This window comes from Neodiprion pinetum, chromosome 1 (genome assembly GCF_021155775.2).
Source record: "Neodiprion pinetum isolate iyNeoPine1 chromosome 1, iyNeoPine1.2, whole genome shotgun sequence".
Taxonomy (NCBI): Eukaryota; Metazoa; Arthropoda; class Insecta; order Hymenoptera; family Diprionidae; genus Neodiprion; species Neodiprion pinetum.
Genome location: NC_060232.1, coordinates 115,076 through 142,146, shown reverse-complemented (window position 1 = coordinate 142,146; position 27,071 = coordinate 115,076). Strand labels below are relative to the sequence as shown.

General features: G+C 38.1%; 2 protein-coding genes across 14 annotated transcripts; one reads left to right on the top strand and one right to left on the bottom strand.

Moving 5' to 3' along the window:
* Positions 1-1,066: 1,066 nt before the first annotated feature.
* On the top strand, positions 1,067-17,267 carry LOC124216569 (uncharacterized). 11 transcript variants are annotated; one of them, XM_046621252.2, is made up of 14 exons: positions 1,067-1,286; positions 1,876-1,921; positions 9,264-9,411; positions 9,539-9,746; positions 9,890-9,985; positions 10,704-10,941; positions 11,063-11,358; positions 11,464-13,114; positions 13,205-13,488; positions 13,840-13,957; positions 14,121-14,463; positions 14,967-15,207; positions 15,342-16,228; positions 16,353-17,267. In XM_046621252.2, the coding sequence occupies exons 1-14, from the start codon at positions 1,281-1,283 to the stop codon at positions 16,522-16,524; spliced, it is 4,734 nt and encodes a 1,577-aa protein (XP_046477208.1). In that variant the 5' UTR covers positions 1,067-1,280; the 3' UTR covers positions 16,525-17,267. The 11 variants fall into 11 exon arrangements, with proteins under 11 accessions (XP_046477208.1, XP_046477199.1, XP_046477174.1 ...); XM_046621243.1 differs by lacking the exon at positions 1,067-1,286 and adding an exon at positions 1,660-1,692; XM_046621218.2 differs by lacking the exons at positions 1,067-1,286; positions 1,876-1,921 and adding an exon at positions 3,353-4,309 and having other exon boundaries at positions 13,241-13,488.
* On the bottom strand, positions 16,672-26,627 carry LOC124216662 (serine/arginine repetitive matrix protein 1). Of its 3 annotated transcripts, XM_046621474.2 has the most exons (8): positions 26,001-26,625; positions 24,922-25,173; positions 24,660-24,792; positions 22,513-24,565; positions 22,230-22,288; positions 21,951-22,019; positions 21,613-21,731; positions 16,672-19,980 (listed from the first exon to the last, which is right to left on the bottom strand). In XM_046621474.2, the coding sequence occupies exons 1-8, from the start codon at positions 26,085-26,087 to the stop codon at positions 19,975-19,977; spliced, it is 2,778 nt and encodes a 925-aa protein (XP_046477430.1). In that variant the 5' UTR covers positions 26,088-26,625; the 3' UTR covers positions 16,672-19,974. The 3 variants fall into 3 exon arrangements, with proteins under 3 accessions (XP_046477430.1, XP_046477421.1, XP_046477436.1); XM_046621465.2 differs by having other exon boundaries at positions 16,672-21,731; positions 26,001-26,627; XM_046621480.2 differs by lacking the exon at positions 26,001-26,625 and adding an exon at positions 25,241-25,958 and having other exon boundaries at positions 16,672-21,731.
* Between the last annotated feature and the right edge of the window lie 444 nt (positions 26,628-27,071).

Sequence of the window (27,071 nt, the reverse complement as noted above, 5' to 3'; positions counted from 1 at the left end):
AAATAAATAAAATTTTATTTTTATAATAGAATTTTATAAAATAAATTTAAACATACAAGCGAGCATTCTGTGAACTCGTATGAAACGATACGTAAACAATCAAAAGTTCTGTTTCTGTCATCGCTTCGGAAGAATTTATAGGTTCACATAATGTCTGTAACCGAAAAATACAGTTTTGAACAAATATCAACCGACAAAATCTCCATAAACCGTTAAATAAACCCCAATTTCGACTCTGTACTTTGTTTCCTCCGAGTTCACAGAGTACTCTGTATGTGCTCAAAAATTATAGTTCACGCCTTTTAGATTGAACTCGGTCCTGTAATGAAATTCGTACGAGTTTTTCTACACTAAAAGCGGAGCAATCTCTAAAATTCACATCTAAAAAACGTACAATCTTTAACATTTTTTTAAATCCAATGTTTTTTTTATCGACTTTTGAGGGCTGTCAGGTTGTTTTGCATGTCATTATTTGGAAATTTACTCAAGACTAGAACTTTCTTACTCATAACTTCGTTGTATGATCTACATTTTGTCAAGTTATCCTGTGGACTTGCCGAATATAATATTATTAACTGTTATCTTATAAGCGTCTTTGCATAAGAATCTGTGAAAGATTACCCGAAGCTTAAACCGGTTCTGAGATAACTAGGATTTTGGTCATGACGATTACACGTGGAATACGAGTAGTCCATAGATATACGTAAACCTCTTGGCTGTATCCAAGTCAATGCTTGCAAAGCTATTTGAGCGAAGATTGAAGGGTAGGTGTTCCAGGCTGCAAAACAACGATTCAGTCAAAACTAAGACTAAATTGAGGACAAATTGCTTCAGATGTAATTATGGATTTAATTTGTCATGGAATATTTTTCAAAGCTGCAAAAGGATATGAAGAGGCAGTCTTCTAAGAACTACGGTGAACAGAAAATGTGATTGCATCACGTTTGACCCAAAGGGTTGGTTCAACAAAAGGATAAACGAGCCGCCCATCACAGCCATAGAACGAGGGCTGCGATGAGCATGCGCGTCCCGTATCTACGTAGGGCTGTTGCAAGTTGGGAGGGGCTGTTTTCAGTGATTCAGAATGCATCCCCGAATTCACTCGTTCACAAGATTCACGTAATCATGTACTTTACTGATTCATAATAAGACTGCAATATATTTTTTACACTGGTACCTCGTTCTTCCCGCATGAATCGATAAACGGTGTGAAATGTGATGACTCCGAGGATAATATTGAAAGGAATATTGATGCTTAAGCCCACCCACAATCTGCAAGTATGAGTGTAAGTAACTCATCCATACTATGCCTGTTGTAAATTTAATACAGAGGAATACTTGAAGGAATTTGCGGTAGACTTAGGTACGTAATTGCCCTTTCACCGCTATCGGAACGCTCACGTTGCTCGCGGTTACACACATGAGTTATTCCATACCGTACGAAGCTTTATAGTGACATACCTGAATCAACCCTTTTCCGTTTCATCTGCAAAACTATGTTCCATATACCCTATCAGATATCAAGGATGTTTGGGCACTCTTTCAACCTATCACGTTACGCATTCATGTTTCCCGAAATGTACCGTTGCATTTTGTAGCATATTATATATCCTGCCATTCAAATCAATTTCTCTCTTATAGCAGTCACGAAAAACAATTCGTAATAAATGGCCTATGCATGTAATGAAAAATGTGAGCGTTTAAGTTTTATTGTGCAATTTATATTATGATATATTGAAGAGCAATTTATTTGTTTTTCCAATTGTTTGTCCAATTTTCTAAAATACGTTGCCAGACATACTCATACTATTGCCCATAATAACACACATTATCACATCAACTTGTGATGAAATATATTTTATACTTTTGTTCCAGGTTCCCGTGACTGATGTTATTCGAGGATCGGGTGACAGGATCGGTGGTAAGCTGTACTACGTTTATTGGCCATATACTGTGGCACGTACAATAGTATAATTATCCGCGGTGATGAATTACCCAATTGGCACCATCAAAGAATATGGAGATGCCTAGAAAAACCATGGTGTTGTTGCGCCTGATTCTGGCAGTTTGCAGGGTGATCTAACATTCAACAGCTTATTACAATGTTAATCGAAAGATATTTTTCCGAAACTTCGTACGCTGTAATAGTCCTACGCTAAAACTATCGTAGCGAATAATATTCAGAGCAAATCAATTCCGGTATTGTTGTCGTGGTTGATATTATTATTATTATTGTTGTTGTTGTTGTTGTTGTTGTTATTTGTAATAAATTGTGTAATGTTGAATCATCTCAACTTTTGGCATCAACCGCAACAATACGAACGTTCTATTTCATACCTTAATATTCTTTGGTATCATTATATCTTGTTCAGACAGTGGCCTTGATACGAGCGGCGCTAAAATATGTTTGTTATCGTGAAATCTTAATTTTCTAAAATTTGACAAATATTTACTGCGTTATGCTGTAAATTTTACTCACAATTAGCTTCAATCTCATAATATATTATCGAGTCTTGGGCTAACTTACAATCAGAAGGCTTGTGACGTAACGCAAGGGAAAAAAAGTCACTCATGATATTATCAATTCATGAGACTACAAGAAAAGATGGCGCACTGTACCGCCAAATTTGAAATTACGACATTACAACAAATCGATGTGTACGACTTGTATGAGTAACAGGCGTGCGTAAAATCTCAAGTATAATATATTGTGATGCCAGTAACGCAAAATTGTAGTTATATTTAAACCCGTACGTATAACTCTTGAAGATTCTGTTGCTCGTAAATAATTGATCGTCCATGTCGTTACCGGTAGACCATATCATAATATGTGCTCAGCATGTGTGCATACTGCGGAGTAAACAATTTCCCACAACAGAGTCACGAAACATTCTGTGAATCAAACAATTAGGGTTACTTCCATATTCCGGTAATCGGCCCTTACGAGCCATACTCGGCGGGTATTATATCTTGTGTGCCGACGAATCGCAAAAAAGACACAAAATGTTAACCGTGATAAGCTTCCAAAGACTCGATAATACAATCATAGAAAATCATGGTAATATGAGTCCGTTGGCTTCCATATGACTAATTATTCCATGTGTCGCATACGATTTCGGGGATTTGCATGATTTTCGTTGGCGAGCGCGGGCGGAAAAACGCTATTATACCATCGCCACGACTGCAGCTGCATGAGCATACGGACGCTGTAACAAGCAACGAGTATACAGCCTCTATTTCTTGCCCGACAGTATTATTAATAGAGATTAAACCGTGCATCGTCGTGATGCCGTGTCGTGCTGTCGGGTCGTGTGCAGACGAACTCCCGCGCCGCTGTGCCATCGCGATCCAGTCTGACTCAGAGAGTAGTCCACAGCACCTACTAACATTGCGTTATCGTATTCGTCGTCGTCGTACACAAACGGACAATATTACATACAGCCCGGCTCCCGTATCCTATTGCATTGTATACCTATATAGTATATATCTAATCTATACCTATATTTGTCGTACGCGAGTGCAAGTGCTAATTACCGATTTTCGCAACAAGTGCAAGGAACGAGCCACACCCGTAGGAGTAAAACAATAATAGAAAACGGCACACTGCGTTAGCGTAAAAAGTTTTCGGATCTCGAGGTTGTGTTCTAAAACTTGATCGGGAGTTGGATTATCATTTTTTTTTTGTTTTAATCAAAATTCAACGTGTTGGTCAATATCTCTCGCAAATCTTGAGAAAAAATTACTTGTAATACATTCCCGTCCCCTGGAACGGGCAGTTCAGTCCCATTCGTGAAACAGTCTAACGTATGTACTATACATATATATATAGGTGTACGTAAAATGTGTGCAACAATCTGCGAGATATAATCACAGCAACCGCAGCAATTAAATCGTCCACAGTTATTAAAGTCAAGTCTTCCGGAATTATTAGTACTAAGTAATAGTATAATTATGCTGTCTGTGTCATGTCGCCCAAATCGTAGTATATTATGTATCCGTAGGGTTGTGCGTACATTGTAATTAAAGTAGTAGGTGTGAGCGAAATTGGAATTTCGTGAAACGATAGGCAAGTGACAATATAATGCTGTAGCAATAAGACATCGCGAAGTGTGTAAACAAATGATGCTAGTGCTTCTTTTGTGCGTCATAATGAAGATAGCAGAGTTTTCAGTTGGGCGCAGCGAACTAGCGCCGTCCAAGTCGGTGCGCCCGGTTCGATCGGCTTCGCCGTCTGGCAATAAGCGAAAGCGACGTCATCGCCCATATAACCGGAAGCTGAGCGAGAAATGTGACTGTATTTTACAGAAACGTAAGCTAATTACCTCAACTCCCTTGAATATAACACGTAATTTAATATCTAGTTACACACGAGTAATACATGTACATATTCGTATACATGGTACTTTCAAAATGAAGTGTGCAAGTATAGATCTTTTTCAGCTGTATTTTGATGAGGAAAATTGACTCAAGCATATAAGTCATACTCGAAGGATTTTCCAATTCATGTTATCTCGAATGATAATCCGTGAATTATATCGTCGTTTCTAATTCTTTATCCAAGAATAATGATAGCTACTTTCAAAAGTCGGAGGTGTTTTGCAAAAAGATACATATATATATTTACACGGCTAGTCCAGCGCAATATTTCCCATGGCTCTGTTAGTATAACTGTGCAGTATGTTACAGTATAAATGCTTGATGTCAGTTGCCATTCACGCGGTGCAGTAAGAGTGGCAATTTCTCAGAAACTGATGGATAATGAATACCTCCACCAAGTTAACCTTCGCCGAAGTGAGAAGCGCTGAATTCTCAAATTTACTTATATCAAAAACGCACGAGTTGAATGCCATAAATGCCTACACACAATTTGCTCCTCGCTACCGTCCCGACCCTGTAGCGAGGGTATGACTTTTATTAGTGTTGATATATGTATGTATAACAGGGAAAATGCTTCGTCGACGGTAAGATAGGAAGTAGCTAAATATCGAGCTTCCAATGCCTATGGGCAGTATAAGCTCGATATATATAAGCATCGAACCGCGGAAGGATAATGAAGAAAATTTAATTTAGTTGATTAACGTCAGAACATTAATTTCAGAACAAGTACGAGATATTCCATATTTAGGCTTTCCCTGTCTATAATGAATATGAAAGGAAAGTTTGAATTTTTGCAAACTTTACCAGATAATCGCTTGAAAATATTATTTGACCATCAGGACCGAAGAAGTAAAATTTTCTGACGCGTGTCAATAAATTCCAGTAACGTTTGGAAGCGAGATCAAAGATCAGAGAAACGGTTTTTTTTCCGTGCAATACCAATTTTCAATTGCTAATACAGTTCTTACACAGGATACCGTCGGTGATCTCTTCTAAATTCAATTTTTCAACATCACTTTTATATACATGAAGAAGTTAGCTATGAGTCGGTTTTGTAGCATGCAAGAGCGGAGATAAATTACTTGAACCATATCTTTTAATGCAGAACAATCAGACTTATCACACGCACTTGGAAATCCAGGCACAACCAATATCAACCTTATAAGTTTAACGGATTTGCATAGAAGCCCAGATATACTTAGATTCTTTTTGACAAAATAGACAACATCATATTTTGTTGCGAACGAACAATTTAGTACCTTGACAATGAGAGTTGCATCGACGATTTCGGAAAACACTTTTTCACAAATAATCTTTGGGTTTATGAAAAACTCGTGCTACCTATGTCGAAGCAATTGTTACGAACCTTTCCACAATTTCTCATGGCCGTTAAGGTTTGGCTTCTTCAACGCCAAGTTTGTCCGTAACATAATTAATAAAGTCTAAATAATTAATTAAATACGGCTGGCCACAATTTGTATAAAGTGCATTAAGAGAATCTGATTTCTGAACTGCTACTTCAATAACTACTGAATTCTGACATATGACGTATTCCCTCGAAACGCTCGAAACCAGTGTCGAGGGTGTGGAGATAATGGCAGTGCCCTGTACTTACCAACTAGCTCATGAGACTACATCAGAGTCGGTTGTGGAAGAAAATTTTTGCAACACCTGCATGGAAAGTCCATTTTTATGCACCATTTACAAGCACCGAAAGTAGTCTTTTATACACATGTGCGGGAAAAACTTTCGCGCATTGCTAGCGGTGTGAGAAAAAAACCTTCGCACATTGCCGGCGGTATAAGATAAACCTTCGCACATTGCCAGCGGTGTGCGAAAAAGACGGTCGCGCTTTTATCCACAGTTGCGCATTTCGCAAACAGCTGCACTAGCGCCACCGACGGAATAGTTTGTCACTCTTTGCCGTGCTCGACATCGTCACTGAACAGACATCGTGCCGTGGTTTCGTGTAAATACAATCGTGTATGTCGGACTTTCCATTACAGGTGTAGCAAACAATGGAGTTCGATACACGCGCGAAAGTTGGCAATGCTTATCTCGCATGAATGCGCCTCACTTGCCCTTCAACTCGTCTACGTTACGTCTCCGGGCTCGTGCTGTGCCTTCACGCTTGTGCGAGCATTGCCACCTTCGCGCACTAGTATCGAAAAACACTATTTTGTACGCATACACCCAATGCCAATTTTCACCTGGCTACGATGAGCTCCAATTGATTTTGTTTGGCTAATTGCTTTTTATCAATTTTCAGTCAATGAACTGCCCAATGGGCTTGTGGTGTTTTTACTGGCTGCAATAGATACGTACGCATTGAGTGCCTGCTATTGAGTTGAAAAAAATCCATGAATGAATGGTCGCCACGTGACATTATATAGTAATATTATATAAAGTAAAAAAAAAAAAAAAAACAAATGACGTGATGAAACAGAACTCTGGCCTCAAGCGAAATGGCACGTCACTGTGGGTTTTACAATCACTCATTTTCGTGTTCTGCTCAACATAGAGACAAAGATGTAAATCTAATATTACTCCTGCCGAGAGAATTTTTTCTGCTTTTTATTATAAGTATATGCTTCTCATTCACTTCGTGTCCCACAGAGCGCAAATGCAGCGGAATGTGGCAATGCGAATCAAACAGTAGCAAATCACGGCAAAATTTCCGTTTTACCCGTCTGAGGTTTAATAGAAAGTTGATCGCTGATTGGCTGGCACTTGTCCCGTGTTGGGCTGTTCTGCTGTATCTACGATCTATTATGGTTATGAAATAGGGATAACGCATTTTTGTGTAAATTTCAGAAGACGTAAGCAGATTGCAGAAGTATGCAAAAACCGTAGCCCCGATTTGTCAAAGCTTCTGCATTCTACATACGGCTTATGGTATTCTGTGTGTTTTCTCTGCTCTGAAAATCAACGGCGTGGCCTCTCGTCGGAGCACGTCGAAGTGAGGCCAGCTCTCGCCTTTGTAACATTTGTATAATTGTAAAAGGAATAGGAAAATTTTTGAAACGTGATACCATGCGTGATACTGCCGAATACTCGTATTGTATGTGATTCATGATAATCGCATGATTCATATTCGTAAAATAGTGCTAATAATAAAATCCGCGAATCAGAGACGAGAAGTGACATACATTTGTGTATGTAATACGTACGCATGCATTTGTATCAAACTATAATATGAAACGATGTCTCAACATCTGCATTTGCAATTAACGGGGGATACACTCAAAACAGAAATTCCCTCTGATATAGTTTGTGTATAAGATGAATCATCACTAAGAAATTTAATTTGGTGTTAAATTTTCTGAAGAGGATACCAGGCCTAAGAGAAAAAAGAAGCATAACATGTGCCCTGAGTAAATATCGAACAGTTTTGTTGAAGATGGTGCCTCTTCGCGTTCGCGTGCGCTCACAACACAATAGCATATACATGCGTAGTAAATCGATCTGCATTGTCATGTAGAGAGGTTAGTATATTCAACGCATACGCTTGTGGATTCCGTTACAGCTGTATCACCGGTGATGGAGTTGGGGAATGTCATTTCGACCAAACAGAAAACAGGTTTGTACGAAAAGAACAGACTTCATCACCGGTGAATAAAGTTCGCGATAAGGGTTCAGTCCACGTTCCAAAAGAATGTGGTGCTTAGATAGGAACGAGATTCCTTCCAAGCGTTTTGCAATGGTACAACACAGGATGGGCTCGTGATAACCTTTTACGTGTAACTAATGTAACTCCATTGGGATCACTTTACCATGCAAATAGACACTGTACATACATATAGATAGATTAACGTTTGAGACCTTCGCCCCCAACTGAGACTAGTCGTCCACTCTCAGCCACTGATTTAGCTATCGTTTACAAAGAAAACTCTGGTAATTCCACATTTTCATTCACTGCGATAATGTCATGAGTAGGACTATAAATTCTGGACCCTATCGTCATCTACTGTTGCCAATTTTCAGCAACGACAAATAATTGCGTTCCTCTTGAAAAATATGCTTGATACCGAACCTCGTTACAAGAGAGAACCATCAAAATACTACAAGTTCCCGTACAGTTGAACTATCATATGGCAATCACTTGAATGAACAACATCTTCATTTCCCGATACTTATGTGTTGATTGAAGTAGTTCGACCATGAAATTTGATCGTTGGTCCTATACGTGCGGTGAGAGTCACTCTAAAAGAATGTCGCATTCCTCGCATATTTTAACCTTCTGAGAGAAATCGAGAACATAATCTCTACCTTATATGTGTAATGTAATCCAAGTTAATAATAAAACACGATAATTTATAAAACTTCTTGCAATGGTACAACGCGGACTGCATTTATTTTAACCTTTGTCGCATAACTTTACCATGACTAGCGTGCCAGGTGCTCTAATTCACAAATTTCATGCAAATAGAATCATTCTGCCGTGTGAATAGGTACCGTTTAATATAAAATTACCTAAATAGAAAATGATGTGTATATCTATGAATTTTCGTCGAAGTGATGGTTGCCTTTGGCATCGCATTGTCAGGTTTAATATTGGTATGAGTAGTGTGATTCACGTAATACCAGGATTATTGATCAGCCCTGTACTGAGGTACTACGATTGGTTTTGTGATTGTTGCTGTCCCTTTGGCCAATTATGTGTAAAACCTTTCACTTTATTATTTACAACTGTATCCAAGCATTTGATACGTAGATACCTGATACATTATGAATTTTGTAATACCGATAATGGTTTATCATTAACATATATCACATTAGACAGATGGTACATGCTCTGTATGTGTGTAAATTATGTTCATCTGTGAAGAGAAGTGGACCTTATTATTTTCACATCAGATATAGATGAATATTTAACTTTGTCAAAGGTGGGTCGGGGGATGCTGCCATGGATGAACCACATACACCTGGATCTGACTGTAATTCCAACCCATCCATGGATCCGTCATCTCAAGATCTCATAACTTCAGAGTTCGTTCACGACAACATGGACTATCAATGGTTCGCCGATTGTGGGTAAAGTATACATAGCATCTATATATAATGTGTGTGTGCAGTAGCATCATCATTCAGACTGTATGCAATGTCACTTTTATCATCTATTTCAACATAAATTGAAAGATCAATTAGAATCGTAATTCAGTTATAGGGACACAGGGCTGCATGTACACTCGAGTGTATTGTCCTCGCTATCCGCTTCGTATACTTGTGACGATCTGAGATATGATGCCGAGTGTCGATACCTTGATGCAAATTTCGCTGAAATTGATATGGAAAGTTTCCGGACTGCAGACATCCACTCTTTGCTCACTCTTCCCGTAATATGTACCGATCCTGTGCAGCACTCAGAGGTGAGACACTCAGTAGTATTCAACGTCATTCGTTTTCGCAATTCTGATTCTGACTGTATGTGTCAAAAGCAATTACTTGTATAAACAAAGGTTTCTGCATAGATATACAATGTGTTTTTTTTTTATTTTTATTGCTGTACCAGTCAAACTATCAAAGGGAAAGATATGCCAGCATGTCTGGCTCTATGATGGAAAAACTTGACTTTGATTCTCCCATCAGCCCCCATACTAGCAGCCAGGTAGGATTTGAAGACCTGACCGATTATAAGCATGTATAATACATGTGCATGCTAGTATTTTCTAGATGTGACCTACTGAATTTCGTGTGAAAACATATGACATCTTGTGCCCGCTTCTTCTCCTCTTCTCCACTTGTTGTTACTACAAATGAATCTTGAGTACGAAAATTCCGAAGGCATATTGCCAATATGGACGTCAAAGCTGCTAAGTCAAAGAGGAAGGAAGTAGGGTGGGTCATACTCCCCCGCCACTCCCAAACATCACTACGCATGATTCATCATTGCTATCAAAGTTCAGAGAACAAAAGCTGTTCTTCTTACAGGGCGCAGTTGTATAAAATCATTGAACCGATCTATTCATCTTTACTTGGTGTCTTCTTTTAAGTGAATTATTATTATTACAACCTATTCTTGCTAGATATTTGTGCCCGAGGATGTAAACTTATCTAAATCACGTTACTTAGATAAGAAAGAGGAATCTGGTCATTTAAATTGTTTCACACGGAATATGTTTAAATTCATGTTTCCGTGCTGTGGCAACGCACAAATTCACAAGGTTATCAGTATTGAAATGCTGTATAAGTATTGCCTCTTCGTTTATGTACTGCTTAACTGAGGAAATGGTAATAGAGAGCCCTGATGGTAGGCGCACAGCATTCGTATACTTTGCATTTCCAAATGGAAGTTAAAGTTCATTGCACAAAATTTTATTCCAAAGGGAGAAGATTCTGCGTGTTCGACAACAGATACCATGTCCATATGCAAGTCGTCACTACTCTTCTCTCCTGTCAAGGAGACACCTGTGCTGCCACCAGGTGGCAGTTACAGCGTCGATTCCCTGGACTGTGAAGACGTTTTACTGACATGCCAAGCCCACAACAAAATTAACTACACAATTGCTTTTGAGGGGAGTATGACTATGTATTCCGACGGTTCGCAAGACTTTGAAAATCAAGGTGATGTTCGATCGAAATTTAGTTTTTCAGTTTGTTGATTTTTAGGTGAAAATGAAATTTATAGTGTAAAGTAACTAAAGTGGCTAACCTGCTCAACAAACATGTTTCTTGTGTTACACAGAAAAACAAAATATTCGTCAAATCCCAGATTTCTATTATGACAAAAAATTGAACTTGAAAAATATGTTTGGCCTTTCAATGGCTAAATCAGACTCCAAAGTCTACACCACTTGGAGTAACTTGAAACATAGTCCAGCAAATAACGTTATGACTCGTCATCCATCTGGCAACAATAATACAATGCCCAATTTTCTCCAAGCAAACGGACAGCTGAATTTAAACTTGAATAAAAAAAGTCAGAGTCTACCAGACCTCACGCAAACTCGAGAGCTGAGCCGGTATCCTCTTAACTTTTCTGTACGTACTCTGAACGTTTATAATTATAATTGAGTTCATAAAACCTATTGGAATACCGTACTCGCTCCAATTGTTGATTCATGGTAGATTTCTTCATATTTCTAGGTTGATTCGGCTGAATCAAATAATCACGTGGGCAATTTGCAAAGTTCAGGGTCAATCATCAGTCGTTCGATCAATGAAGATAGTTCCGAAAGCACAGACCACATCTCGACAAAAAAAAAGCTTCAAAATTTGAGCCTAGTGAAACGTTTCATGAAGCAAAAAAGTATGAGTGCAGAAGGAATGAGTATGACCCTTGATCAATCGGGCTCAGCTAGCGACAGTGGTTGGCCAACAAGTAACAGTGAAAGTGGCAGCGGTAGTGGAACTCGTACTCAAATACATCAGCATAATATCAATAATACCTGTAATAATTTGACTTTGGAGAATGATTTTTCTATAAATTGGGTAAAGTCTGACTATTACAATAATAAAGGAACAGAGCATACTTTTGCTGGTGAAGATTTTGAAAATATTATAAGGAAACAATCACCGTTGTTGGAGGAATTTGAAGGAGAATTACAGTCTTCCGCATCTATTGAAGAATTGTCAGAGAGCATTTCGAAAATTGAATCCATGGACGGCAGCAGGTGCGAGAAACACGAAAATTCTTTTCTGGAAGATACTGTGACGCAATCAAATACAGAACAGATAAACTCTTCCAGTAAGAATTTGCCACTTTCAAAAACCACTGGAACACAGGTGTTCACTCAAGTCGAGGACAATAGCGTCCAAACATCATTAATATATCTTACCAAAGACAAAAATTACCCATCGATTTGTGAAACCACCATTGAAAAAAGGCCGGCCTACATTGTTTACCCAAATTACACTCTACCAGACTTGTCGTTTTTGCAACTTGGACAGGGTAAATTTGACAAAGTAGCGTTAAGACCTCAGTGTTTTGACAGGGACCGAAGTAGATGGAGAAAGTACAACAAGTCCAACAGGCCATTCTCCTGCAATGACCTCGACGCCATGAAGCAGCGTGGATTCTCGCACATCAAAGATTGGGAGTCCCTGACGTTTCTGTTACCTGCGGAATATAAAAGAATTCTCCATGACGTTCCCGAAGCCTCAAAGCATGTCAAGCTAGCCGAGGAAACAAAAAAACCACTATTCTGTTTGTCCCCGCAAATGCGGCACCGTGCTCGTATTATCGACGAGGCTACCCCAGATAATATTTCCTCTGCCAGTAGTATAGGCACACAACCGTCTTCAGGTTATAGAGGATCCTCAACAATTCTAACAGATTCATTGATCAATCAGCAAGGTGTACCAAATAATAGCAATCCCCTCTATTTATATCGATATGATAGTGCAAGCTCCGAAGCAAGCCTGACCTCTCAAGATACAAAGCAGTATAGGCCCTCCTGTAAACCAAAGATTAACGCACCGACCCTGCCTAAACGGTCCATCTCGCTGCCTCACGGAGACCGCGAAACTCGTTGCAACACGAAAGCACCTCCTCGACCTCCCCTGCCGAGAGGAATTTTGAGAAAAGACAAACTGACTAATAACAAAAGGTATAGCATGTTCGAGATGGGTGGTGTCAAAGAAGTGGAAAATCAACAGGTCACACCTGAAACAAATAAAAGAATGTCTCTGCAAGAACCTTACTACCTCAACAACGATCATCAGTCGCAGCAAATTCGTAGGTTAATTGATTCCGAAAAAGATGTTGATGAAGTAGAGGAACGTCTGTATTATGCAGGTTTGGGAAATATTATACTAACTCTTTGTATCCGTAATGAATTTGCCCTTATACTCAATCCATGATGCAAATGTTTGTGTACTTTTTTAGAGCGATTGAAAGAGTCTGAAAATTGTGTTAATTTAGAACTGTATCCAACTGAATGCAGTGACGAAATTATACAGTTGGAAGATTTTCTAAGGCGCAGCGGGTTTTCTTCACAAAGTAGCGACGGCGATAGCGAAGATCAAGACGTAAGGCTCAGGTCCTATGTTAGACAATTCTTGCGACTAAATATGAACAAAGATTTGGTGAAAAATGTTGAGATGATGGAATCTCAGAAAAAGACTGTGAGCTTCGCAGTACAACAAAGGAAAGAATTTCTCAAAAATAAGGTGAGAGAATGCTTCTGCTACTGCATAATTTATGTATGGAAAATTTCATGAGTTTTCAAAATTTCATTTGCCCATGCTATTTCACTTATGCATTTAACATTTGTATAAGTGAGGGATTTAGTCTCTTGTAACAAGGTAGATATCTAATTAATTTCAGTTTTTTTTCTCATATAGGTCAAACAAGCGGTGCACCTATTTTAGTTTAGGATTGTGAATTGACTAAGTTTTTTCCCTCCAAATTCTATCCACCTTGAATTGCTTATTTCTTCATTAAGTAAAATAAAACTTCGAAAATGAACAAAAAATTAAAAATATTTTAATATCTATCATGTCTAACACATTTAATTTCAGGGTTGCACTCTAGGTTTCACAGCAAACAAACAGTCACTGGACGAAAGGAGGACATCTATTGCCGAGTCTCCCAGTGGCAGCAGTGAATTAAAATCCTTTACTACGAACGGAAAAAGTGGTATGTCGTATGTCATAACTATATAGATTCAGGTTTCTTACAGTGTGACATTTTTTTTAACAAAAACTATAGCTTATTCTCCTGTATGTGCACCACACAATCTGTACCACTTTGTGTACTGTAACTAAAGAACGTAAGTGAAATCTGTTGTTTTCTTTAACAGATATGCTCAGGTCTGTCAACAAGTCTGTGGGTCTAATATTGAACTACTGGCGTATAGAAACAGTCAAGGATGAACAGGTTCAAGATAATAGAAACGAGTGCGCCCAACTCTGTCTGAGTAACTTGTGTCCTGCCTTATACGCTATCATGTGCGACGGTTTGCGGCCAAACATTAATTCGTCTTTCGGACCCTTAGCTAATAGTGTCTGGCAAGTGGTCGAGGCATCTTCTCAACAAGGCCCGTTAACTAAAACCCTGAACGAATTGGTACAAAAGATAAATGGTGAAGACTTTATCACAGAAGGAATGCTCAAGTTCCACGCATTTGTGTTTGGCTTGCTGAAGTAAGTAGAAAAACTGGACTTGATTGTATCAATTTTTACAAAAGTCTGCCTTCGACAAATTGAAATATGATAATATTCTCATTCGAAACTATACGATCTTTACACATTTCTATCTCTGTATGCATATAAAGTACCAGGAATATTCGGCGAAGCAAAACCCTCCAGGCAATTTGATGGAATTCTATGCCTTTGCGAATTACTCCACAGAGTCATTTACTGGTTGCTGTTCATTTAGTGAGAAATAGACACTTGTGCGGGCACCAGGAAAAAAAGGTTACATCCGTCGCACTTGTGTTCAGCAATGAATAAATAACCTTGTATATCTGCCACCACTATGTCTGAGGGGTCTGCCAAGATCGAATATTCTTACTGTTACTATAGTACATTGGTCCGCAAAAAATGTGAATATAAATTTGTTAATATTATATATGCACAGAGAAGTACATGGGCGCGTGATCATAGTTTTGCTGTAAAAGTTAATAGCATACCTTTTTCTCGATCAGCTTGAGGGCACTGGATGCTTGGTTTGCATATTTGTGCACACGGGAATCTATCTTACGAAAGCACTACTCCAGAAGCAGTTTATTTGTTAGTTCTCTCGCCTGCGTTAATGCCCGAGAAATGGTGGATGCACTTTTGAACATTCTTCAACCTCTTGCATTGTGCCCGTTTCAACTGGATATGCTGTATCAGTACCGTCAACTTCACAACAGCTTGGGGCATATGAACAATCATCTAACAAACGTAGGTCCCTCTTTTCATTCTCTGTGTATAGTTCAAAAATCGTGGAGAAATATCGACTGGACAGAAAGTGGGAGCTCGTTGTGTAAATATTATACTTGGCGACTAAAATTCACAACTGTGTTTCATACTTGCAGGCTACTGTAGGCTTAAAATCTGTGGATTCGACAGAAGTGAGAGGTCCAAGTAAACGAGAATTTTTCAACAATATTGTTAGTCCTGTCAAGGTAAGACCACGATCCTGTGTAGACTATGCAAAAGGGGGAAATATGCAAGGTATCCTGCATGAGGCTAACTTGAACAACACTATTAAAAAACGTTGGAGTAATCTTCCATCTGGTTCAAAACTGATCCAAGCATTTGACAAGCTCACTTTAGAAGACTCCGAAGATTATACTGATAGTCTTGAACATTCGCCATTGAAAGTGGGGGCTCCTCAAAACGTTTCAGCTAAAATCAAATCTCCCCCAATTTCTACTGGTAAAGTTGAAAATGAGGAAATGTATCCCGGTGGTGTCAAATTCAAAAAACTGCAAGAAAAGTGGGAGCTCATGATTGGAAAAGAGGAAAGTAAAGAGCAACCTATTGCCCGATCACCCGAATCTCCGGCTCGAACGCCAACAAATTCGGGGAAGTCAAAAATTCCCCGATTGCTGCCTTCCCCTACGAAACAGCCTATGAACGTGTTATCTCCCATTCCAAAAAGTTCGAAATCAACAACAACTGGTATACCTTTGTTGAAAAAATCTGCTGCAATTGGACAAAAAATCGTAAATAAACAGTCCAGTGAAATCCGTAAAGATTTAGCAGGTGGTCGAACCAGTCGTCTTGACCAGGAGACAGGTGGCATTCCACGAACTCATTTTGCGAGGCCGAGTTCTTTGCCATACAGGCCGCCACATGGTGGTGGTACCAAAGAAAAATGCTCGACATCCCCTCATAGAAGAGCCGCGTCTACCTCGTTGCCAAGGCCCACAGCTGTCATGAGAAACGCTAAAATAGGAACGACAAAACCACCTCTCAAGTGGGTAATAATGAAAGACTTCAATTAGGCATAATGTCAAAGTTCCTGGGTATTCACACCAGTTTCCTATACTGTTGGTCATTATTTCCATACTCACAGTTTTTGATTTTTACATCCGTTTCAGAGAAGTCAAGACACTCACCCACAGGTTACCATCGGACAACGGTCATCTTTCATTCAGCGAAGGTGAAAAGCTAACTGTTATTCTTGAAGTAGATAACAAGTGGTTACTTTGTTTGAGAGGTGAACACAAAGGTTTGGTTCCAAGATCGTGCGTGCACGCTGTACAAACCTGACACACTTCTGTTACGGACGAATTGAAAAACTCAATCTGTCTAGGATCGTCATCATGTACCGCCAATGCTTGAAAAAAATTCATAATAATAAACATAATGTGTACAGTGTATTAAATATGAAACGTAGGAAAGCTTTTTGCAAAGTAATACTCTATATATTATTTATCTGTTAGTCTATTAATATTAGGCAAATTAAAGTCCTTGTGGCTTCATTTCTATTGCACCTCGTAATAAATGTTATTTCATAGCATTATGAAGAATTTGAGACTAGTAAGTTGATAGACATATTGATGTACTGCTAGTCATAGATTTTCAAACCAGATTGTATTTAATTTTGTGAAAATACTTGTTTATAACCACGTTGTAAATACATAACACACGTATTATAGAATACCTATAAATATACACTATACACGTATACAGTAATTATGATTAATAAGTAATAACTCATCTAATAATGCATACGCTAATTATAACTGTGATCATAGTGGATAGGCAAATGACTTTATTCTTAAGGAAATGCGATGAATCTTTGCTTCAAATTTTTTCCTATCGTGTTTTCCTTGATCATTCGTTCCAGCAACCCCTATAAACTGAATAGTTTCAATCAACTATTCTCTTTGGTTTTAGTGATTTTATTCCGTAATGTGTTTTTTTACTTACTTTATGTATAAACTGATAAAAAATAATGAGACAAGTATCCAAACACATATACATAATCTAATAAACTTTATTATCACCTATTTTGTTTTCGAACTTTTTTAACCAGGTGCATAGATTTGAGTTTGTAGATCCGGGTCGTGTGGGATATTTTTTACAGTTCCCTCCACCAATGTGGGATTCTTTTTGAAAACTTTATTGGTCCATATTATTACAGACTGCACTTGCGCTCTACCTGCACAAATGCGAAATCATGCGAAACTATGCAGTGTCGAGTGGCAAACTACAAAGTGTCATATACTCTGTAGTCCAGGTGAAAACTTTGTTGATTTCACGTTTGTTTCCCACACGTTTTTGACTTGTTATTGCCTTTGCAGGTACATGGATTTGAGACATCTCTCTGAAAAACCTCAAACGCTGCTTTTCAAAACTGGATGAAGAACTAACGCAAGGTTAAATGAAAAAATATTTTATTCATTCTCTGAAATAAGAGGTTTAATTATTTACAATTATTTTTGAGGTGTGTCGTATCACTGTGATTTGAGTGACATGTTGCACCTATAATTAACAACAATTACTGGTAAAATTTGATTACAGGTAAATACATTATATTTACGCGCTGTGAACATTTCAGTATCAAGTAACCGATGATCTTTAGCAGTAAAAGAAGTACATTAGTTACCAGAAACTATCATAATTTCATAGTTAACTACACTTGATAAAACTTTTTGACGGAATCATCAATCAGCAACCAAGAAATGGTTGATAGTTTTAAAAAACGTACACAATATAATGTGTTACGTGACGCAAGTATGGTTTACGAATTTTATTGCCTATGTTCGTTACTTAAAGTAATTATTTTTGCGACAGTTCAAAAAAGACTCTGAACAGTCTAAGAAACGGTAGTTTTATGTCTTTGTACTACGAAATGCTTTTTTTTGCGCTTTGCGATAAAAAAGAAACCGTGTAAATCGTACCTTTGTTTCATAAAGTATCACGTGCACCATGGAGGCAGTCTTTTTACGCCTCACATGTTTACAGCATTTGTCTTTGGCTTGCATTGCAAATTTACGCTTAGTGTAGAAAGACCTACTTTACCTCCTTGATGCGCAATCTACTATTGGTCAGAAGTATACACTGACTCATTTATTATTTCTAAAAAATGAATGGAAAATCTCATAGCTATTACTTATGCCGCTTCCAATGAACGGAATCATTGACGAGAATCTTTGGACTGATCAATTTATACCTAAAAAACACAAATAAAGAGCCTTTTCGAAAAGTTTAACAGTTAAGTAATTTACCGTAATATTCGCATTGAAAGTCATTTGCGTTGACCAATGAGAGGCGTCTTTTGGCTGGAGCATAGCTAGGACAGTGAACCTATTCATAAACGTAATTTGTTATTGGTAAACAACAGCTTAAAAGCTACTCGTACCTCGAACTTTCTCAGAAGGAACTTGCATTTCAATTTTTTTTTATACAAGGAATCGACCTATGCAAGGACTTATCAATTTCTTAACCCTGTAAAGCAAGATTAATCAGCCATTGTTGTTACTAATAAATTCGAATATTAATATGCGTACTGTTACCCAAATATGATCAAACTCACTTCTACAGGTACAAATAGTGATTGGCGGCCAAAGTTTCGACCAGTGGCAATGTGATAACTACTAATACATAATTTAGGCAGTGGGAATCACAATAACTACGGTATAAAACAGAATCGTTGGCTAATTTATTATAATCAATGCGCATGAGACAATATATGTATCGTAATGAAGATCAAATGCTATATACAATTGATGATTCGATGGAAATGCTGAAATGGCCTGTATAAAACTTCGTTCATTTTGACAATCTTCAAAAGCTGTACTAAACTGGGATTGAAATATTTGGAATTATTTCTGTGAAGATAGGTTTCATTATCTGTAACTGCTACTACGATACTATAAATCTCTAGTGTTATGAACATATCACTTTATAGAATATATGGTAATAAATCCTAATAAGTAATAACTCTGCTTGTTCAAGACAGGCCTACTTTTATATACCTCGTTTAGCACAAGCCAGACGCAAGTAAAAAAATAATCAATCAGAGTAAACTTATCTTATTCTGAGATCGAGTACAAAATTTTTCTCTTAAAAATATTCTACTTGTTGTCCACCCTCACAAGGGAATTGATACTTAACAAAGTTAAACAAAGGGTTTGCAATCTTATATATCTCATAGCTTTGTTTATTATCAACGTTATAGAACTAATGGCTTGCTTGCATAAATTCTTAAATTCGACTTGCAATAAATATTTTATTAATGTAATTATCTACAGGGTTAATCAGTGTAGACAAATTTTTTTCTAAATTTCAATTCTAATTGAAACAATCACTTGATTTTTACAACTTCCTTAATTTAGTCAGATTCGTTCAGGTTCACAAACTTGATTCTGAATATCATTACATCGTTATTTATTTAATGGTCGAGTGATGTGAATTATTTATACATCTTTTGCGATAGCAAATAGCCGTACTTGATCACCAGCATAAGCAATATAGAGTAAGAATAAATAACTAAATACAACAGATGTAGGTCACTAAAACTCTGCTATTGTCATTAATTTTTCTTTCCGCACATTCCAGCAACTGGAGGTTAAATTTACCGTGCAGTTTTAACTGGTTACACAATGCTATATTTGCTGAACTTATTCCCCTAAGGCTGATAACATAATGAGGTAAGGTGAACAGCTACTCTTTCTTCGTATAAATATACGATCGGGCGATCGTTCGTTAAGATTATTCCTAAACAAAAAAGATATATCACATTTATTTCTAACCATGTTCTTACAGCTAACTTGTGGGACTGTGGGGTTAGAGCGTTCAAATATTACATTACTAATATTGTACAGAATAATCCCTAGACGCTTTCAGATTTAAATCACAGAATTTTTGTACCAGTCATACACAAGTTATATACAATTTAAATATGCATATGTCTGTATACGTTTCTAAATTCAAAATATTTGTAGGCAGTGAAAACGTGTTGCAAGATTTTCATTTTGTATCTTAGCAGCTGCGGAAAAATTATCTTTGTCTACAACAAAGTGGATTGTATTTTAATCAACCGTTCAAATTTCTTTTTTACTGCAAGCTATGCTGTTTGAAATCAACTAATATGCAGATCTGTCATTTAATTTAATAAACCAATAGTTCAAATTAGCAACTGTTGATTTACGTTGCACATTCTTATCTGGGAAAGTTGCACAAAAATAAGTACATGTTACAACTAAATTGATTGTACAATTAGTAACATCAATAATAAATACGCGGCTATGTCTAACATAACTGAAGTTCGTAAAATCTCGTAAATAACAATATCAGGTTAACCTATTCTGGACAGACATGTTTCAAATGTGTACTGTATACATCAACTATACAAGAAGATGTATTGAATGCGCAACATAATCAAGGGGTTACTCCACTGTCCCAAGCGTCGATACAGGCTAATTTTCAGAAATTAATTTCGGAAAAACTACTGATGCAATATTAATAACTTTTTTATATCAACTCGTGCACAGGTTGAGACGTACAAAATACTATTTGATAAGGATATGCGTCTTCGTGTCTTTCGATGCTTTTGTGCGCGATCAACTGGTGTACATGATATCGCATGTATCGGTGGTCTGGCAAAACAAAAAACAAAAAAAACAAAAAAAAAAAAAAAAAACAAAAAAAAAAAAAGCTTACTAACTACATTGTATTAGCATTTGGCTGATGAAGCTTTTTTTCTTCCTCTTTCGTGACGGGAAAAAAATTCTCGAAGACTCTTCAACGTTTTCAGCTCATGAATATGTTGTATTGTTATTAATACATTATTATTATTATTTGAACAAAAAATGAAAAAGGGCAACATTGTTCGTCAACCGAAAAGTACTATTTCTTTGAGTATGTATACTTTTGTATACTAAATTTCAAGTCGATTACAGCTCAAGATATCATGTACTCGGTTTTAAGAAACATAGTTTTGAGAAAAATGTGTTCAAGGTTTGAGCACTAATTTTTTGAGCGCTTTTCCTAATGTGTATATGAATTGAGGAGCTGACGAGTTGTCAAGAAATTATTAATATGGCATCAGTAGTTTTTCCGAAATCAATTTCTGAAAATTGATCTGTTTCGACACTAGTCACAGCGGGGAAAACCCCTTAAGCAATTCATATAAACTAAACACCAGTTCTTTCCTAGATCAAGGAAATCTTTATGATACATTCTTGAAGAAGACACAGACAAGTCTGTTACTTAAAAATTGTGGTATAAAAAAACCATTCAGAATTGACGTTTGTGGATGTGTATAATACAACCATTCAATTCCGTTACTGTGTAATGTTAACATAAATATTCTGCATCTATCGAAGATAAATTGTTTGTGTGTTTTACCTTGCGACTTTGTCTCTTGGAATTCTTCCGCGATATCTTGGATTCTCTAGTGTCCTGCCCCAATTTGTTCAGGCCTAATCTGAAGCGGATAGGAACCTTTGAATCGACAGTTGACTCATCTGGAAGTTCAACCAAATATCTGTTACAGTTTCATAATGTTAAAATGAATTATTGTCGTAAATTTCAAGTAACAATTTATTACCAGTACCGTAAGATGGAAAAGCTTCATCTGCTATACATAATATTTGTCTTTTCAAAAATTATCATGAAAGATAAATATCGTGAAAGAAAATGAATAGTTGGAAATTTATTGTTTCTCCATATAGTAAATTACACACCTTCGGTCTCACGAAACTCTGTTACTGGTCTGTGAAGTACAGTCACTCGTCTCACTTCGTTTTGATTTGCTGTAGAGTATAATGACAATTAGTACACCATATTGAAGGTAAATCTATGTCACATATACAGCTGACATCGATAGAATAATACCCATCTTAAATACTTTTTCTAATACTGGTGAACTATGAAATTTCTTCATACTTGGCATGTATGAATTACTTCATCGTTGGCTGTCGGTGTTTAAAGTATATTAAATATGTTACCGTTCGATTACTCACGTTTATCATCTACTTTGACTAGCTGTTTTCGAATACTCTTGGCATTACTCTTCACAACTCTGGAAGAATAAAATGAAAACATCAAACATTACGAAAGCTTTACAAATATGCTATATAAAAATTTGTTCATCTGCTAAGTGTGTTCCAAACTGAATGATTTGCTCCAACATAACTAACTCACTTTATTTTTAAAAACCAATAATGACATAAATGTACAAAGCTAGTTTGTGGCAAATACTTAATATCCACCATAATTAATATAATAATAAGGGTAAGAACTCACTCGCGAACCACGCCCTTGAATGCAGATTGAACAAGTCGAACTGATTGCTGATGAAGTGGTCCAGTTCTATTCAATCTTTCTGCTCGCCTCCTGCTTAGCTCGGTTCGCAAGTCTCCCTCTTCTTCCTCAACTATGAGGTCTTCAAAAACAGTCTCTGAATTTTCAGCTGGAACATCATTGGTCGCCTCCTTACGTTTCTTACACTTTTTTTCCTTCCCAATACGCTCCGACAGTGGCAACTCACCCTTTGTTTTGTGAACCTGATAAAGTTCCTTATCTTTCTTTTTTTTCTTCTTCACAAGCTTCTCTCGTTCCAACTTTGCAGGCTCTATTTCACTGCACAAATTGATTGTACTGGCAATAGTTGCTGCAGGTGAGTCTTCAACCGGTTCTTCCAAATCTTCCAACTCAAAGTCAACTCCCAGGTACAGGTCATTCTGTATCGTCTCGCAGTCACCATCACTCAATTTGTGTGGAGTGCGTGTATTGGTTGTACTGATTTGGGTCTCATGTGGGAGATCTGATTTCTTCTTTCTGCATTCTTTCCTACTCAGTTTAATTTTTTTATTCTCATTGATAGGATCTATTGGCTTGGTTGACTCAAATTTTCTCCGTCTAGCTTCCAGTACGGGATCGTTAACACTGCCATCTGTGCTCTTCCCTGTATCTACTAGGGCAACCTTTTCATAAGACTCATCTTTTTGTTTTGGCCTACCTTTGACGAGATCAACCGGTGGGACTTTACCCTTGGAAGATGGTGATAACCCTCTTTTTGAGAGCGGACTCTGGCGATTGCACGGAGTGTTAGATCGGGGTTTTATCTTTCTTGGCAATTCTTTAGGCGATTTTCTTCTCCGTGGGGAAAGGCGAGGTGAATTTCGCGGAGAGGACCACGGCGACCTACGTGGCGATACTGCAGGTGACTTACATTGAGGGGACATTCTTCGATGTGGTGAAAAACGTGGTGATCTTACTCTTGGTGATAATCGTCTTGGAGACAGTCTTGGCGATGTTCTAGGGGTTTTCAATCTTGGAGACATTCGCCGTGGCGACGTTTTAGGTGACCTAGGTCGCGGTGACAAGTGACGCGGTGTCAACCGTGGCGATCTGAGCCGGGGAGAGAGTTTCGGAGACCTTGGTCTTGGCGAAAATTTCCGAGGCGACAATCGACTCTGAGGTGATCGTCGTGGAGACGACCTGGGTGATCTAGAACGTGGCAGACGCAGCGATATTCCAGGTGATCGTGATCGGCAACGTGGAGGCGTTTTCGGTGACTTAGGACGTGGAGACAACCTGGGTGATAATCTCGGCGGGGTTCTTTTCAGCGGTGACCTTCTGGGCGATCTTCTAGGTGAGAGTCTAGGTGACAATCTGGGTCTTGGTGAGAAATGGGATGGAGATTTCTTGGGAGATCTAAATCGCAAATCTCTTCCGCCATCACTCTGGAGTTTTCTAGTTAGTCTGGGAGGAGATCTTCTAGGTGAACGTTTGGGTGATTTTTTCCTAGATCGTGGTTTTGGGGATAACGATCCACGCCTGTGCGTAGGCCAGCTCGCATTGTAAGGAGACATAGGTCTTGGTTCGTTTTTTAGTACACTGGAAATTGAAGAGTGTACCAACGGACTACTACTCCTGTTTGTCCTCCTTAGTTCTAATTTCGATTTAGCCTGTTGCTTTTTACTCACCTCCTCATCTCTAGTACTCCTGTTCTCTATTTTTGGATGCATTTTTTCTATCATATCAGCCTTGTCTATACTCATTTCTTTCTCCATTTCATCCATCAGTCGTTCTAGGCTATCTTCCTCTTCCAGATCCGCCATCAAAAGCACATCGTCATCGTCTTCCTCTTTTTCATCGCTCTCACTATGCTGTGGACTTTCACTATGTGTGCTCAAATTGTCTGCATCACCGAGCTCATTGCTAATTGTAATAACCCCTCTATCTTGCCTTGGTTCTACTTTAAGTTTGGCTGAGGTACTGCCGGTGCGATCTCCCTCATCGTCTTCATCTGAACAACTGGCATTATCCTTATATCTACAGAATTTTGATTCATCTGTAACGAAAATTCAAATATCATCTCAGTTGACTCACATCACTCACTCACGAGACTTTTGAAAGTAGATACTGTTCATTTTCATAACCCTTACCAGATGTCTGATTTTGCATAGTTGACCCTATATCCTGTGGCTTCCTAAGAGGTTCTGTTGACAACAAAATGTCTTCTTCGACTGGTACTATGGCGATTAGGTTTGGGTTTCGGTGCTTTTGAAAGTATAGATTCTGAAACCGTATTGCAACAGCTCATCATTATACAATATTTCCATTTAAACTCATTGAATATTTAGGCCTACATCCCAAGACTGGACTCAATTGTTCCCTGAGTATTTTATCACTACAGTGTATGCTTACCCCATTTTGTCTTGCTAATTGAGGCTGGCGGTAGGTCAGTCTATTTGGTCGTTGCCCTTTATAAAATGTACATGGTTGTGCAATTTGTGGGGTATTTATTTTAGCACGCGACCGAACTTGCAGGTCTGGTTTGAGATTATTCTTTGTACGTAACGACTGAAGTGCAGCCATCCGCAGCGCTTCCAAGTCTTCGTCGTCATCATCGTTTTCACCCTTGTTGTTGGAATGTGTTTTATTTGAGGCAAGAACCATCTATAAAATATCAACATTTGAGTGACAGAAGTAACCATTAACTATGTATGTATCAATTTTGACGTACACGTCGTGGAACTTTGTAACATGCCCCATGATACGAGTCATTAAACTTTTCCTCATAATTATAATAGATAGTCCACTACGGTAAAAAAAGGTGTCTTTATATTATACCTCCACTCTTGGGTCAGTCACAAAAATATTGACATATCATTACTCAAAGAACCAGAGCCTGGAGGACGTTGTTGTAATGGATTTACTTTGGGAATACTCGAAACAATTATAACGAATCATCCCAAAGGTATTCCTAGACTATATACCAACACATGCAAAAAACAGTAATGTTAACAAATTCTGATAATCGAAAACATTAGTTTTCCAAAAGATACTTGTCATCCCATTGAAGAATGAAATAGGTTTAATTGCTGTTACTAAAAGTTCAGAAAATTCCTTCATAACAAAACGATAACTAGAACTCTTCATTATCTCTTCAACATGGAAAATCTCAATTGGGCATTGGACACTGTGTTGTGGAGTTTCATATTTCCATGAGCTGCGATGAAGGATAAAACGTAAAAAATGATATCGTCAAGCATGCTATACTCAGGTAACGAAAAATCCTCTCTCTGAAGCGAAATCGTATGAATATTATTTTGGAAATGGATTTTTCGTTGTGCCGCGGAAACAGCAATTTACAGTAATAAAGTACCATTCATGAAAACATGGGAAATCACCGAGGGGCTATAAACTAAAAGTATTCGAAACTTGGAAAATGCCGTTGTCCATATAATGTTCAAATGATAAATATACGGTTCGTTTTTCCATACCTTCTGGCGATAATCCATATTTTGCGGAGTACAACTCCGAAAAAATGCAAGATTTTCCAGGTGAACACCACGGTTCGACGCACACATTAATCTTGTAGCATTAATAACTTTTCGAACAATATGATCACATTCTCAATGATTCAACGTCTAGGATTTGATTATTTTAAACAAATATTTTTGATTCTTCAGCGATTCCTAATTTGTCAGTATACCGCGAACTGATACAATGTCGTTTGCTTTACTCTGGCTATCCCCTAATACAACACAATGTCAACGTTATGCATACTGTCATAAAATATAGATACATCGTACAAGGTACGAATTACTACGGATGATTACGATACAACATTTCACTTATTCGGCATAGAGACACTACATGTACGGAGTAGCAATAATAAGCAGTGCACAGAAAGTGCGGCCATTTGCGTTAAACCGGATACCATCCCGCGTTGATTGAATGAAGATTGCTGACTACAGCTAGACACGGTTATTATTTTGGAGCAAGCAAAAGGCCGTGAGGGTAACGGCAGTGCCCCACACTTGCCGACTCGCTAATGGGGATTACCATAGACTTATAGAGATAGACTGCGCGGTTTGTGCATCGAGCTGAAGCCATAATTAGAAAGAGAGAGCAACAACTGGAGCCAGACCTCACACTTTAATCGGTGACTTGGCAGGGGTAACACACATGACTCATACAAGTGCTACAACCCGTTTGCCTTGCCGCTTTCCTCGCCTGGTGGCTGTTTCCTGCTTTTACAATCGTACAACAGAGAGGTTCGGCTTCAGCTGTGCTCTCTTTTTCTAATTACGGCTTCAGCTCGGTGCACAGGATCATGCAGTATCTCGATAAGCTAAAGAATTGCGGAGGGGCCGGGGGGGGGGGTACAATGTTAATTGGTCGGTACAGTAGGACATTTCTTTAATGCAGCTTCTCGCGACCGCTGAACTCTATGCATAGAGTTTAGTGCTCACGCCATCCTTCCATAGAGATACTGAGCATATTCCGAAATGTGTGCTAGTTAGAACATATATTACTGGAGATAACTACTCATCCCGTCAATCACTCGG

What these genes read in the sequence shown, in the direction of transcription:
- LOC124216569 (XM_046621210.2), top strand. Translation starts at nt 4,120, where the DNA reads ATGATGCTAGTGCTTCTTTTGTGCGTCATAATGAAGATAGCAGAGTTT. An exon ending in GCCCCCATACTAGCAGCCAG is followed by an intron (nt 9,986 to 10,703) that starts GTAGGATTTGAA and finishes TTTATTCCAAAG; the next exon opens with GGAGAAGATTCTGCGTGTTC. An exon ending in GCAAGACTTTGAAAATCAAG is followed by an intron (nt 10,942 to 11,062) that starts GTGATGTTCGAT and finishes TGTGTTACACAG; the next exon opens with AAAAACAAAATATTCGTCAA.
- LOC124216662 (XM_046621465.2), bottom strand. Translation starts at nt 26,087, where the DNA reads ATGTGTGCGTCGAACCGTGGTGTTCACCTGGAAAATCTTGCATTTTTT. An exon ending in AGTCAAAGTAGATGATAAAC is followed by an intron (nt 22,020 to 22,229) that starts GTGAGTAATCGA and finishes TATACTCTACAG; the next exon opens with CAAATCAAAACGAAGTGAGA. An exon ending in AGAGTTTCGTGAGACCGAAG is followed by an intron (nt 21,732 to 21,950) that starts GTGTGTAATTTA and finishes TTGAACTTCCAG; the next exon opens with ATGAGTCAACTGTCGATTCA.